The sequence below is a fragment of the Pholcus phalangioides genome, unplaced genomic scaffold (genome assembly GCF_987345545.1).
Source record: "Pholcus phalangioides strain wild (caught in Gottingen) unplaced genomic scaffold, Ppha-v1.0 ptg000039l_1, whole genome shotgun sequence".
Taxonomy (NCBI): Eukaryota; Metazoa; Arthropoda; class Arachnida; order Araneae; family Pholcidae; genus Pholcus; species Pholcus phalangioides.
Window position 1 is genome coordinate 21,488,497 of NW_028301625.1, and position 16,391 is coordinate 21,504,887.

At 36.0% G+C, this 16,391-nt stretch overlaps 1 protein-coding gene across 1 annotated transcript in view; it reads right to left on the reverse strand.

Annotated features, from left to right (window-relative positions):
• Tace (ADAM 17-like protease Tace) overlaps positions 1 to 16,391 on the reverse strand; it is a 71,811-nt gene that overhangs the window by 28,046 nt on the left and 27,374 nt on the right. The window contains exons 11-12 of the mRNA XM_089253892.1: positions 8,649 to 8,767; positions 3,066 to 3,135 (exon numbers count right to left, since the gene is read on the reverse strand). Coding sequence (XP_089110018.1) covers positions 3,066 to 3,135; positions 8,649 to 8,767 — 189 coding nt within the window. The remainder of the gene's footprint in view (positions 1 to 3,065; positions 3,136 to 8,648; positions 8,768 to 16,391) is intronic.

Consider the following 16,391-nt stretch of genomic DNA (forward strand, 5'->3'; position numbering starts at 1 on the left):
AAAAACTGGTACAGGCATGCGTATACAAATAAAGAGATATGGAACCAATCAAAGTACAGCGCTGCAGTCGGCAACACCTATATAACACAACAAGTGTCTGGCATAGTTGTTAGATCGGTTACTGCTGCTACAATGGCAGGTTAGCGAGATGTAAGTGAGTTTGAACGAGGTGTTATAGTCGGCACACGAGAGATGGGACATAGCATCTCTGAGGTAGCGATGAAATTTGGATTTTCACGTACAACTCGCCTGGGCCCAACAACACTGACATTGGACTGTTGAGGACTGGAAACACGTTGCCTGGTTTGATGAGTCTCGGTTCCAACTGCTTCGAGCTGATGGACATGTATGGGTATGGAGACAACCTCATGAATCCATGGACCCTACATGTCAACAGGGGGACTGTTCAAGCTGGTGGAGGCTCTGTGATGGTATGGGGCATGTGCAGTTGGTGTGATATGGGACCCTTGATACGTCTAGATACGACTCTGACAGGTGACAGGTACGTAACATCCTGTCTGATCACCTGCACCCATTCATGTCCATTGTGCATTCCGACAGACTGACAGACTTGGACAGTTTCAGCAGGACAATGCGACACCCCACACATCCAGAATTGCTACAAAGTTGCTCCAGGAACACTCTTCTGACTTTAGACACTTCCGCTGGCCACCAAAATCCCCAGACATGAACATTATTGAACATATCTGGGATGCCTTGCAACGTGCTGTTCAGAAGAGATCTCCACCCCCCTCTTACTCCTACGGATTTATGGACAGCCCTGCAGGATTCATGGTGTCAATCCCCTCCAGCACTACTTCAGACATTAGTCGAGTCCATGCCACGTCGTGTTGCGGCACTTCTGCGGGCTCGCGGGGCCCCTACACGATATTAGGCAGGTGTACCAGTTTTTTTGGCTCTTCAGTGTATAATGATAACCACCTATATATAACAATATTACTCTTCAGTCCCGACACAATTCCCATAGTTTCTTATTGTATTCCCATCTATAACTATAAATTCTACATAACAATAGTTTTCTCAGGTCCCTTAAATATATAAGGGGCGTTATATAAGAGTTTCACTGTATAATCCATAGACAGTCAGACACGCTTATAACAAATTTGAAGAAAGTCACAAAAAAATTTGATAAATACAACAATTTGATGTATCTGAGCTGTTTCAAAAAAGATTGTTATCCAGGATAAAAAGCAAAATTTACTTTAAAATTTATTTATTATATTCCTTTAAATTAACATATTTGTGCTAAATGTGAATTGAAACTGAATTAATTAATATATTTACGAATTGAGCCCGAATTCTATTTTTGAAACATATGACATCCATATTTTTATGGGCATCTTTTTATCAGCCACCTCGTTGGGCATTTTGCCTGTTGTGGCGTTGTATTTGTATTTGTATAAATATTCAAACCTGGAGTATCATTTGTACTTAAAACTCAGGTACTCGAGCGTAGTTTAATTTTTCAATAAAAAACTCCTACTATGGTAGTGCTCTTGAAAATAAATTTATGGAGTTGTGGAAGTGGTTCATGCCTTAAAGAAGTCCTATACTTTGATTGCAAGACAGGCGGGGGGGGGGGGGGGGGGGAAGGCGAAGATAATAAGATATGTTGCAGTAAAGTACAGGTGGTATTAATCTGTACATTGACATACATGGAGGGAGGCATTCCAAACTTCCCCCTACACGCCAAAATGACAGTGGTATTTTGAAGTCAAAAAATATAATTTCCCCCCTGCTCTTGAGAAAATCCTGCATATGCCTATGAATTTGTACACATGTTTTTATGCCACAACACTGATTTTTAGTAAAGTCTTTTGGGAAAAGAAAAACTTTAGGAAAATTAAAAAATTTCAGGCAAAGGCATCAGTAAAGTTCATTATGTCCAATTTTCATATTTTATGAGGTTTGATATATAGCTATATACAATAGCATTGTAAAACTTCATGCATTATATTCTGAGGCTCACTATAAGCCAGGTTCGCTGTAGGGTTAGATTAAATAAATATGTTTTTGTATCACCTGTAAGTCTATTAGAGATTTCAGTTGTTTTTCTTAAATAGCCTATGTAAGGATAGAAGAGTTGATCCACTTTGCCCAAGAATATTTAGAAGACACCAACGAATAAGGCAAATACACAAAAAATAATAAAAGTCCTAATGCATTTCAACACCAATGGGTGCCGTCTTCAGAGGAAAAATTTTAACCACTAGTTTCGCTGACCGAGTTTCCCATTTGGGTTGAATACCAAATCTTCAAGCTCGGTTGCTCAGCGGAAGAAGTACGTCTGTTCACTTCAAACGTCGTGGTCAGAATGAAACGACGGCACCCATTGGTGTTGAAATGCATTAGGACTTTTATTATTTCTTGTGTATTTGCCTTATTTGTTGGTGTCTTCTAAATAGCCTATGTAAGCATTTTTATTTCCACACTTATTCATTCTAATGGGTTTTTGATTTCGTATTGATGTCATTTTAATTATTATTGCTTCATTAATGATTTCTCCAAGATCATATGTAAAAATCATATGCAGTATACCACTAAACCACACATGCACCTCATCCCTATTCTTCTGCGGAACTTCTAACGAATCAAAGTTATTGAATTAATACATTCTGTTGGAATGTGCGTGTACATGTAGTGAACCTAACATGAAGTTTGCTTCTGTGTAATACTTGTTTTGTGTAGTGCTACTATCTGCCATCAATTTTTCGTAACTATGAGTGAAATGTAATGATTGAATAATTGTACCATTGTAGGCTTCTTGCACTCTGTGGTAAGACTTTTTAATAGGGACATTGGCTCACATTTGCACCTTGAAGTTGAAAACCACAGAAAACTAACTTAAGCCGACCACCACTGTGGCGATATGGTGGGGTATTATGCAGTATACTGCAGATTTATATCAAACCAGATTTCATTTCGTTTCTTTATTAGTTGTTATTGTTAGAGGTCATGAAAAACATTATCTGTACTCCATTAATCAGCATATGCATCTTATCTGATGCTTTTGAGGTCAATTTAATATGGTCAATACTACTCACTCGAAAAACACTTGCTTGCTTTAGCGAGAAGAACTGCTCTTACTGATCGAATACTGCATGGTGAGAATTTCTGTTAGAATAAAAATACACTTTATCTGAAATAGAATTAATTACACATTATTTAAAAACAAAGTGCAGTCAGGTCCCGATATAACGAACTATGATTCAATGAATTCCTTGATTCAACAAACTTTTCCTGAAATTATGGTCCTTTCTTGGCATGTGGGGAAAAACAAGGTTCAATGAAGATCACAAAACACATCCAAAAAACCAATCAATTAATATCAAGTGCTGAATGAATAAGTGAGAGAATCAGAATGAAATATTGGTTTTACACTGAAGCAAATGAGTTACCCAGAAATTTGAGAATGATAATGAAAATTTAGCATTTACTTATTGTTCTTATTTAATTATCATCAACCTAATACAAAATACTGATACTGTAATCTGAATATTTTTCTGCATGTTCAAAGTTTGGAGAAATATGCAGTAACTTTTGAAAAAACATTATGTTTTACAGTGCGATTCTTTGATAGTTCATTCTGCTTATTTCAATTTTACACATACGATCAAGAAATACAAAAATTTTACTTGTGTTTCTATTAAACTCATTGAACTCATCTAATCTACAAGTAACAGTAGTATGCTTAATATCTGGCATTTTTGATAAATTATGATTTTTGGTAGCAAAAGCAAACAAAGTTAGAAATATCTGAACACACTTCTGAAAGAATCCTAAAATACAGATAGCGGACAAGGTTACAATCAGCATATTTAATCAATTTCCAGATATTAGAGGATTCAGAAGAATTATAAAAAATCTGTGACTTGCATCCAGAATGCCAGAAAATATATATATTTCTGGCATGCCAGCTAATGGGGGAAATACAATAATTGGGACCAAAATTTAGGAAAAACACCTGTCTTTTCATAAAAATTACAATCAAACTGCCATTAATCCAGCACAACATTCTAAATAGTAGATTCCTGATAATTCGGCAGTGCGCTGTGCTAATCCCACCTGCCCAGTAGACCAGCATTTAAGGCAGGTTTTCTTCTAGCATTTGAGAGAAAAAACATGTCATTGTGCAGAAGTTCATATTATTTAAATGGGCTTTTTCAATTGACTTCCAGTAATCCGACACACCCTGGTCTAATATGCACCAGATTATAGCAAAAGTCTACTGCATATATATTTTATATCTGCACAAATGAACATGCATTTACACAGAACCGATATTATATTTTTACAGAAGTTTATTTTTGGTGGCGACACTATTGTTTTCAAATGTATATAAATACCGTATATACTCGTGTATAAGCCGATTCGTATATAAGCCGACCCCCACACTTCAGGACCACCAAAACAGCAATAAATTGAAAACCCGTGTATAAGCCGACCCCAAAAAATTCCTTGCATTTTAGAGAAAAAAATTACTATATTTTCATGTAAAAAATGAATAGCTTGCGGAAATTTACAATAGAAAATGATTCAAACTTTTTAATCCGTTTCTTTCAAGTCTCCAAGGTCATGGTAACAGGGCCGTTTTAAGAGCATCATGGGGGCCTCGGGCCAAGTGATTTTTCTGAGGCCCTACCTGGAAAATTCTCAAAAAATTCAAATACTTCTTGTTTTTCTGAGGCCCCTCTTTTCTTAAGGCCCACGGGCCATGCCCGGGTGAGCCCATGCGTTAAGACGGCACTGCATGGTAATCCATCAGATCATCATAGGGGTTGCGGCATCTTCGCTTTTATCTTCATCTGGGCTGTCATTGCCATTGTCACTTTCAAAGAGGATATTATCAGTTCCGTCCATCTCATTGCTGATGCAACACTTTTTGAAGGATCGGATGATAATTTCGGCGGAAACACAATTCTACGCCTCTAGATGGCTCCCTAAATCAATGTAAGGTTTCTTCAAGGCACCACTCTTTGTAGTTTCTTTATCATTGGAACTCATCCATTCGATCCACAAATTCCTCAAATAGTCTTTGAGAGGCTTGTTGATGGCCTAAAGGAATCTAAAGGCTGTACAATCAACGTTAGACACCACCAGCCAATGATGTTTTCGATTTCTTTGCCTCGGCTTAGACATTATCAGTTCTGTGGGGTTTCAACATATCCTATACCAATAATGCTACAAAAATGACTACTGATTGCGGGAGTCGATATTTTATCATCAAAAACTGACCCGAGTATAAGCCGACCCCCCCCCTCGGGGAGAGAATTTTTCCACAAAAAAACTCGGCTTATATACGGTACTCATGCTGTGATTCCATGACTGCCTTCTTTTTTTCGCCATACCTGCAATACCTTATCTAGTCAGTCACACTGTAGGCAGTGCTACGTCACGTCAATAATGTTAATTTTTGTTTTTAATTGAATAATTATGATTTTAACCAAGTAATTAATGATTTTAACCAAGTAATTAATGATTTTAACCAAGTAATTAATGATTTTAACCAAGTAATTAATGATTTTAATCAAGTAATAAAGTGTTTAAGTTTGCATGAATTTTGAATAGGCCTTCAGTTTTTTTAAGCAGTCTAGTTCATATTTTATCAAGCTTGGTACCAATTAGATAAATATAAAAATTCATTCTGGTTTACAAAAATATTTGGGAATAATAAACCGGTTGGGGTCTCCCAAATTAAGTGGTGATTCCCTGCTTAAGTGTTATGAGATGAATTTTGAAGCTTTGAATGTTTTCATAACACCTTGGTTTTGGAGACAAGAATTTATTTTTTTTAGACTGGCAAAAACGTTAGACCATAGGTAAAAAAAAAATTATCATATGATCTGTCTGTAAAAATGGCAGGTAGCACACAAGCCTTGGGATTTCATTTCTGAATCCCATCAGTTTTCATATTTAACAGCTCTAACTCCATCTTATACTGTAGCCTGTAAAAAACTCATATACACTGCTGGCCACCGTAAATGCAACACCCTGAAGGAAGCATGCAAATAATATGAAATTTAAAACATGCATTAGCGGAGGTGAGATATGCAAATGATTAGAATTTCAGCGCAGACGCACATCACGCGCGCCTGTGGCGCCACTTCAAAGCGCTATTTAAGGCTTGGAGATTTCGACGATTTGAAGTACGGCAATTATGTTTTTCTTGTGGGTTTTTCAAAAAAACGATCAATTATGCCTCGTAGAAAACAGCGATCATCTTTTGATCAAGTATCCGAGTTCGACAGAGGAAGGATAGTGGCCTACCAAGATTGTTGATTATCTTTCAGGGAAATTGGTAGTCGTGTTGGACGAAACCAAACAACTGTAATGCGGATATGTGATCGTTGGATGCAGGAGGGTACGACGGACCGACGTGTTCGATCGCATCCACCTCAGTGCACCACTTCACGTGATGACAGGCGTATTGTGCGTATGGCAGTGACGGATCGCTCAGCCACATCACGAACCATAGCACAGCACATTCAGTCTGTACCGTATCATGCAGTGTCTGCGCGTACCATTCGACGCCGTTTACAGCAGAGTGGTCTGTCCGCAAGACGTCCATTGCTTCGTCTACCCTTGACGCAGAACCACAGACGTCTCCGCCGCCAATGGTGCGATGAAAGAAGGATGTGGACGGCACAATGGAATGAAATTGTCTTTACTGACGAGTCACGCTTCTGTCTGCAACACCACGATGGTCGGATTCGAGTCTGGAGACACCGTGGAGAGAGGATGCTGAACAGCTGCGTTATGCACCGCCACACTGGTCCTGCACCAGGTATTATGGTATGGGGCGGTATTGGATATCACTCTCGCACTCCTCTAGTACGCATTGCCGGTACTTTAAAAAGCCAGCGCTACATCTCCGAGGTGTTGGAGCCAGTTGTCCTTCCTTACCTTCAGGGCTTGCCCACAGCCATATTTCAACAGGATAATGCACGACCACACGTGGCACGCATTGTCCAAAGGTTCTTCGTCAATCGCCAGATTGAATTGCTTCCCTGGCCAGCTCGCTCTCCGGATCTTCCGCCGATGGAAAACATGTGGTCCATGGTTGCTCAACGATTGACCCAGATTACATCCTCAGCTGCCACACCAGATCAACTTTGGCAACGCGTGGAAGCTGCTTGGTCTGCTGTACCCCAAGAACACATCCAAAGTCTCTTTGAATAAATGCCGAGGCGTGTGGCAGCGGTGATCTCCAACAATGGCGGCTACTCTGGCTACTGATTTTGGCAGGAACCACACTTCACAGAAGTCTATAAATTTAATCATTTGATGCTTGGTCAACATGTTATCTACAAAATAAATATTGTTGCGATATCTCTTGTCTTTCTTGGTGTTGCAATTTGGGTGGCCAGCAGTGTATTTTTGTTACATATGGTATTCTAATAGACTGAATAATTCTGCGTTTGTTCTTAATTGATAATTGCTACTATTTCAGCAATAACCCTGTGATTATACTTGAGTTTCAGGAAAACACATTTCCACAGAAAATTGCATAATTCTGAGATCACATATGTCAGGTTATTACTGTATGTCCACAAGTCACATGCTTTGAATAATTTTGTGAAATTCAGACATGTTCCAATGCCATATGCCAAAAAACTGCAGAAACTTTTCAGATAAAGTACAGTAAAACCTTGATAAGTCGTCACCTCATGTTATCGAAAAATTATGACGGCTTAAGCGGAGTGATGACTTGAGCGAAGTGTCATTAGTTTCAATGTGCAGTATTGAGAAAATCATATAAATTTAAAATAATAACATTTATTAAAATATGAATCAAATTTGCAATATTAATAAAATTTATAGATTGCAAATTAAAAAAATAATAGAAATTATTTTACCTTTTTTGAGCTCTTATTAACTTAACTTGCTATGGTAAAATATATACTGATACACTTTGATTTATATTAGTAATTTTTAATTTGGACTAATCAGAGCAACTGTAAGGATAGTTAGCTTTTTTTCACAACAGAATTATTGCAGATTAATTTTACAAATAGGTACATGAAATTTATAATTTTAATGTTTTAGTTCTTCATCAGTAGTTCATGATACAACTACAAGGTAATCTTGAACACAGGATCCATTTTTGTCTTGGGGAGGGGCATGGGCAGAAAAATAAACATTAGAAGACCTTAGCTTTGGAAAGAATGTCTGGTTTTTAAACAAAGATATTTTGTTTAAATTTGAAGCCAAAAATTAATGAAGGCCCATGCAGAAATCAGGTCTAGCTCGAACAGTCCCTTACGTTTCAAAAACCTTGATCCACAAATGAACTTCCCAGCGTAACTTTGGTTACTTAAACTGTTCCGTTTTGGTACATAAGGCTTTTATGGTGACTTTTAAGCATATGACAATGCTGTTAACAAGGTATTTTTTTAAAGGAAGACATAAAAATAATCTGTTCCTCTCTCTGAAACTTTTCCATAGTGACGAGTTAACCAAAATTAGCGACGAGTGAATGAGGGTTTAATAACGTTGTTGTCTATGAAAGCTGGAAGGGCCTACAGAAAAACGACTTATTAGGGTGACGAGTTAACCAGGTTTTACTTCATAATATATACAAATAACAACTTAAAATGTAAAAAAATCCTTAACCTATCAATACTTGCCTTGTTATTTGGATCATAACCACTAACTGAATAGGTGTACATGAGGAATGAACCTCCATGGCGTCCATCTGGGGAACATTCTGCAAAGTCTGGATCATGTTCACTACCCCAATTATGACCTAAAATGAAGAGTGCGTGGATCACACACACACAGAGTTAATATTTTTTTCAATACATTATGCAGAGAAAAATGAATTTTTTTTTAAACAGAGTTTGTAAAAACACAAAAACAAATTTTTCCACATTATGAGCAATATTTTTTGTCCTAAAATAAACAGGATTTTCAGAGTAATTACAGGTATCCTTTGCTTCACAAAATTTGGTTACAACGCTATTTTGAAAAATTAATTTAAGAAATTGCAACCTGCAGTTTGGCTCAAAGTTGAATTTGCAAAAATTCATTTTAAAGATAAAAATCAGATATGACATTGTTAAATTGACAAAATCTGTTGGATTTGAGGATATAGATGAGACAAATCATGGGCCAAAATATAAGGGGGGAAGAAGAAGCAATGCCACCCAAAAATCAAAGATACATACAGGCGACCTATTTATACAGTAAAACTTGTCTTTAACAAAACCTGTATTGAGCAGAAACCTGTTTTCAATGTGAAAAAAACCTTGGTCCAATGATTTCAATGCCAAAATACATACTAAAGAACCTGGATTAAACGGCACCTATCTAACGCAGAAACAGAAAGGAAAATTGTACCTTCTTAACGGAAAATTTCCCACAAACACTACGAGTGTTTTGTAAAAAATAGACCAAGATATCATACAAAATGCTAAAGTGCTCAACCAAAATTTTTTATATAATCTTTGCTTGCCAATGTGAGTTCTACATTATCCGCTCCTACATAAGCAAGAACCGTTTCCATACTTAATGTTGTAATTTTAATAAGCCATATGTAGTAAAGCAGTTACTTCTTGAAACTGTAACAAAACTTTTTGCAAGTTTTCTTTTCTACAGGATAGATCAGTGTACGGGTTGGATTTCTAAATGATATGCAATACTCAAAAAATTGCATGCAAGCTGCTTTCTGTGATCACAGTGCTGAGGATTACATAAACATAGACAACAATGTATAGATTGAACTTGACATCACAGATATTGACACTCTTATTGAAAATTTTAGAAAAAGTTAAAAAGATGAAGATGAGATAAATGTTGTCATTTCGGAAGAACACAGTGTAGGTTTAAGTCTTATGTAGATGCTGTCAAAACCTTGAAAGAACTGCTTCATTTTTCTTTACAGCATAACGACTTGGACATGTTTAGTATGATTTTTAAAGCAATACTCTTTACTGAAAATCAGGCAGCAAAGGGTGTAAACTGCATACATGAAAACTCTTATTAACAACTGGGAAAAATTTACTTATTTACAGAGTACGGTTTCTAATTTTTTACTTGCTATTCGGTAATGCAAATAGTTAATTTATGTAATGTACTACATGCACTGTAATGTTAAAGTAAGTGTGTATTAATTTTTATAAATAATGTAACATATCAAGTGATAAATATTTAATAAATATAATTACAGAGTAAATAATATACATTACATTATCTATTTTATCAATTTTTAAATTATTTACTTGAGTTTCAATTTATTTTTATTTTATTACGAGATTGTTACATAATTTTACACATTGTGTCAATTGAAACTTTATTAAGCGGAAACCTGTGTTCAACATAAAAAAATCTTGGTCCCTTGCTATTCTGTTAAAGACAGGTTTTACTGTGTGTGTGTGTATATATATATACAGGGTGATTATAAAAAAACTATCCCGACATATGGGCCCCTAACTATCATACCATTCACAGAAACTGAATGAAATTTTGGCATAAGGTATTTTTAGGTATGCGCTCAAGAATGATATGGAAAACAACAGTGTCACACAAACAGTTATGGTTACAGTGAGAAAATTTCGAAAATATCAAACGGCAACACCAAGTTTTTTGTATTGGAATGCGATCTTCATACTGAAAAACACTAAATAGCGTTGGAATGGCACCTGTAGCCCCGGAGCTAGGCAAGGAAAAAGTAAAAAGGACTTTGCCGTCCACCAGAGCATTAATGTTCGTTTCATTCGTCACACTGTTTCTTCAGCTGAGATCCCAGCCTGATTAGTCTTCCACAAAACGAGAAGAAGAAACCAAGAAATGCAAATTTCGGATTCTACGTAAGACACAGTCATGACTGACGTCATCACATTAGGTGAAAGAAAAGGCACTGCGAAATGCGAGCCACGTGTGTTGCTTTCTGCCATTCCGAACAAGATGCCGCTTTCAGGAAAAGAACATGGGGAAATCGTAAAGATTTATTACCTGAATGGACAAAATGCCGCAGAGACATTGCGTGTACATGTGATCGACCTCGGTCTGGACGACCTTTGGTTCCCGTGGAAGCTGTTGCAGAAGTTCATCAGACGATAAGCACAGTTCGTCCCGCAAGTGCACGCAGTGTTTCACGTGTTCTGAATCTGCCGAATTCAACTGTCCGCAAGATTCTGCACGCTGTTCTAAACATGTTTCAGTATCGATTCCAGCGTGTCCAGATGTTGGAAGCGGGAGACTATCAATTACGGCTGGATTTTGCGAATCAATTCCTTATCCAGTACGATGAAGATAGCAGCTGGCCTTTACGCATTCTGTGGACAGATGAGGCGCATTTCTCGTCAACTGGTAACGTGAATTCGAAAAATTGTGTGCACTGGGCAGACAATAATCCACATGATGTGCTTGCACGTCCATTACACGAGGAAAAAGTGACTGTGTGGTGTGGTATAACAAGTACGTTGATCCTCGGCCCTTACTTTTTTGAAGAGGTTACTGCCGGTGATCTGCAAACATGTACAGTAACGAGTGCTCGCTATCTGGACATGTTAACTCGTTACGCGATTCCCGCATTGCAACAGCAACATGCTCTATCTGAAGTTGTGTGGATGCAAGATGGCGCTCCTCCACATGTAGGGTCTTCAGTCACACGTGTCTTAAGTCAACAGTTTGGTGACAGAGTTATCTCCCGTTATTTCCCGTTTCCGTGGCCACCAAGGTCTCCTGATCTCACACCAATGGATTTCTGGCTGTGGGGATATCTGAAATCCAAAGTGTATCAGTTTCGTCCGCAAACTGCATCTGATTTGAAAGATGCCATCAGAACTGCGATTCAAGAGATCCCTATTGCCATGGTACATGCTGCAGTGCTATCCACTATCTGCCGCATGCAAAGTGTCATCGTGTGTGAAGGAGGTCATGTGGAAAATTTGTGAAACACAATAAAATGCTTTATTTTATGCTGCTTCTCTGTCCTTATTGGTTGTCCTCACTTTTAGCCTATCTACCGCCGGTGATTTTCATGCTACAGTTGCCGTTCGAACGCTATTTAGGGTTTTTCACAATGGAGATCACATTCCAATACAAAAAACTTGGTGTTGCCATTTGATATTTTCGAAATTTTCTCACTGTAACCGTAACTGTTAGAGTGACACTGTTGTTTTCCATATCATTCTTGAGCGCATACATCAAAATACCTTATGCCAAAATTTCATTCAGTTTCTGTGAATGGTATGATAGTTAGGGGCCCATATGTCGGGAAAGTTTATTTTATAATCACCCCGTGTATATATATGTATTTACATCATCATGCCTGTTCAGGCCTACAAATATTCTAAGCCTATAAAGACAAATAAGGATGAAATACTCAAATTAACCACAACTGGCTCAGCAATATGTTTTGGTACCACAACAATTCCATTAGAATTTTAATAAAAAATAACAGTCCTAATGACACTAGAATTATTGTAATATGTGTCAGGAATATCCAGAATTCCCTGGCTTTGTTACCAAAGTTCTCATAGAGAGAGACGAGGAATAGTGCTTTTCGGCTGAATCAGGATGGTTTCATTGAAAAGTTATCAGATTCACATATCAGGCTCTTCGGGAAAGAAAAGTTATGTTTATGATAAAAATTAAGTTGTTGTTTAATGCATTCATATAAAGAAAAATTAAAGAGATTTATTTATAAGTTCTAATGATTATGCTTTTATTAAAAATTATTATTTTTAGTTCATTTAGGCGGCTGATGACCGAGTTTATTTTTCATCCATCTAAAGAAACTTTCCCTATTCCTATATCTTACCCATGTTATATTCAACTCGCTTTATGCCATTTTGTTGTAGAACCGCTCAAGCGAGGGATACCTGTATTGGTATTAGATAAATACAAATACACTGTCTAAATGCACAACAGGCATATTGCCCAACAAGGTGGCTGGAAAAAAATTGAAAAAAGATTAGAAAAATGTATAGGAAATATGGTATCATGGAATAGTCTTATAATATAGAATATTAGATTTACTCTGCCCTCAGGTATAGCTGCCAAGTGGATCAGTGATAAACTACTTCAAAATGTCCCAATGATAATCTGCAGTCAGTATCGCTCAATTGTCACAGATTACTTTTTTACCTTCGCAAATGTTAAATTAAATGTAAACAAAAATAAAATTTTGGAAATACCCCAAAAATAATTTTAAATTGACAGATAAAAATGGGGTGTACCATAGGGTGTATATGTTTAAAGAATAGAAGTCTAAAATTTCTTTATAATTGAAGTACAGCCAGACTGGCTAATCATAAAGTCAGAAAAACAGCAAAACTGTTCAGTGTACATGAACTTTGTTATATCCATACCCAAGGCTGGTGTGGAGGGGGGGGGGGTCCCAAATGTGAGAAAATATCTACAAGACTGCAAAGAAATTTGTATTTGAAAACCAGTCAAGAATTCATGGTAGCCATACTTTGCTGAAATCTTATAAGCAATCAAAATAACATAGATAAGCAATACCAAACTAATGGTTCATGCAAAAACTTTGTTATATGTGAGAATTTGGAATATCCGTGTTCATTATCAGCAAGCCTGACTGTATTTTTATATTTTTTTATTATTGAAGGCATGATTATTTGAGGAGTAAAATGGCAGCCTTCTTTTCTCTTTGTGTAACCAACTTGTTTCCCTTAAACTACAGTTTCCAATAATGAAAAAAGAATATAAAGCATAATGCTGCTAATGAATGTTTTAATTCACATATATGCACTCTCTCACATAACACAGCAGCATTGTGAGATGAATTTTCACACAATCATCCGAATTACTTTCTTTAGAACTTAATTAATTTATATCCACTCCAGAGTCACTTTCTAGATATACCAGTTTCTCATCCAGAAAGCTTTTGACCCATTTTATGCAAAATGAAAGATTTAGCTAAGAAAAAATGTATTGCAAAAAAATTAGTCTAGGCTTAATGTTTACAGTGCATGCATTTTTTACATGCAAGATTCTTAACATCAAATTGAATGGTCTGGACTTTCTACGAACTTATCTTTTCTATGTGCATCTACACAGAAATGAGCTGACTAAAGGGTCATTCCACGGGACCAACATAACATTCACAGTCAAAATGAGCTGTTTTTCGGTTGTAAATAATGGAATTTTATAAAAAGATAATTTTAAATGTTATAAAACTTGTGCACCACCTTAAGAAATGGTATAAAAATTGTTAAATGCATAATTTTTACACAATCTATAAAATTTTTTTCATAAATAGTGGCTGTGACCAATGTAACAGCTTTTATACTCCCTTAAAAACACACTTTGTTTCTTTCAGCAATTCCTCTGAATCTACATGTTTTCAAGTCCCCCATTTTTTCACAATATAACTTTCAAGTGTTGAATTTAATATAATATACCTGCCAAAGCATCAAATCAAGTAACTTTAAAAAAAAAATTATTTGTGCTCAAGTGCATGTGACCAACATAACTTGCAAAATTGTAATATAAAAAGCACATGTAAGCAGAGTATATGGAAGCCAACATTTTTTTATTCCATGCATTCTTCTTCATTCTTTTTCAAACGTAACTTGTGAAATTGTAATATAAAAAGCGCAAGTAAGCAGAGTATATAGAAACCAAATTCTTTGTATTTGCAAAGTATTGCTTATAAGTTGATGTTTTTTGCAAATGGAATAACGTTTCCTGTGTTTTTGAACATGCTTACAAGCATGTTGGCAACTTTAGATATTGAATGGACAGATTTAATTCCATTTAGTGGATTCGTGCCCCTAAACAGTTTTTCCATTTCTGCCATTCTACTATTAATGATATCTGTGGGGATATATATGCATTTGATGTTCAGACTACTTTGGTCCACTTCTTTGAAGAATTCACGTGCATCAGCAAAATGAATTGTACCTTGTAAAACCTTTTACCAAACATGGTGCTTCAGAACCGCCCCAATGTCATAGTGAGGACCTTTTCCATGGTTAGATGCCCATTTTGAAGTTTATCTCAGAATTTGGTAGCTTTTTTTTGTTACAGAGCTTCATAGTGTTTCAAAAAACTTATCTTTAAATTTTGGGCAGAACCGGGAATCAATTAAGCAACTTTCTATACAAACCTATAAGAAATCATATTTCAGCTAATAAATGTGATTCTAGAATGAATTGTAAGTGATGCATGTAAGTCACATAAAAAAACGAAAATTATTTTTTTCGCAAATAACATAGCATGAACCCATGCCAGTGGCATGGTAAAACAAGTAAGTCACTAAAATAAATAATGTAGTTTCTGCAGCTCTCCAAAGATGGCATTAGCAATGAGTGTTTATGACTTTGCTGCTGAGACTTTGGATTGTCCTGTAAAATTTGATTTTTGTGACTTACATGCTTTTCCACATGTCAACGCAACAATTACCTATGCTAGCCGAGGTATCACTGTATATGCTTTCCTTTAAAATTGTGATTGTTTGACTTGAATAAAATGAGGACATACACTTAATATCAATTTTAAATATAAAATGCATAAATATATATTACATTAAAACTACTTGTGATTACTGTTATTTTATTTATTTATTTTTTCATTTCTGGAAACTTAACCATGGTCTTTAGTTGACTAATGGAACCATGGAAAATCCTCTTCCTTCTCCTCACCATTACTCTATATCAGTGGTTCCCAACCTTTCATGTTTCAAGTACCCCCCGGAAATGTATAGGAGGCACCTTGAAATACCTAGTAGGCTTTCATATCCTCAGAAATATGTTGGAGGTTTGTGTATATTTTGCTATAACAATTGTTTTGCATTTCTTTTATTGTGCTTTACTCATCTATTGCTGATTATTTTTTTTGTATACCCATGAATGGTACATTTATTTATTTATTTACACATCACATAACTCCAGGGTTATATGCACTACAGGTTGGGAAGCACTTCCCTAGATAATCAAGTGTTTACTGTATAGTATTAGTCAGAATGTGTGGCTTTATCTGCAAAAAGTTCAAGCAACATCAGTGACATTAAGCAGTTTTTTAAAAATGTTTATGATAACATGACTCGTATGAAAATTTAAAGTTCTATTCCAAAAACTTGACCAATGCTGGTTGATATAAAAAAATGAATGTACTCTATCCTACAAGCAAATACTTACATATTCTGTGCAAACAGAAATTAATTAATTAAAAACTAGCAATAAAATATAATCTTTAACCAAATTCTGGAATGTCATGACTCAACCTGCTATAATGTAAAACATGTATGATACATAATATGTGAGTCGTCCAGTTGCAAAACTTGTAAAGTGCCATCCAGATTTTTTTTTACAGAAAGTGAAAAAAAATGTTTGTAGAGAGTTTATTTTTAGAGTTAGCCGTTTGTTAAAATGTTAATGTTATGCCATTAAAATTTTGAA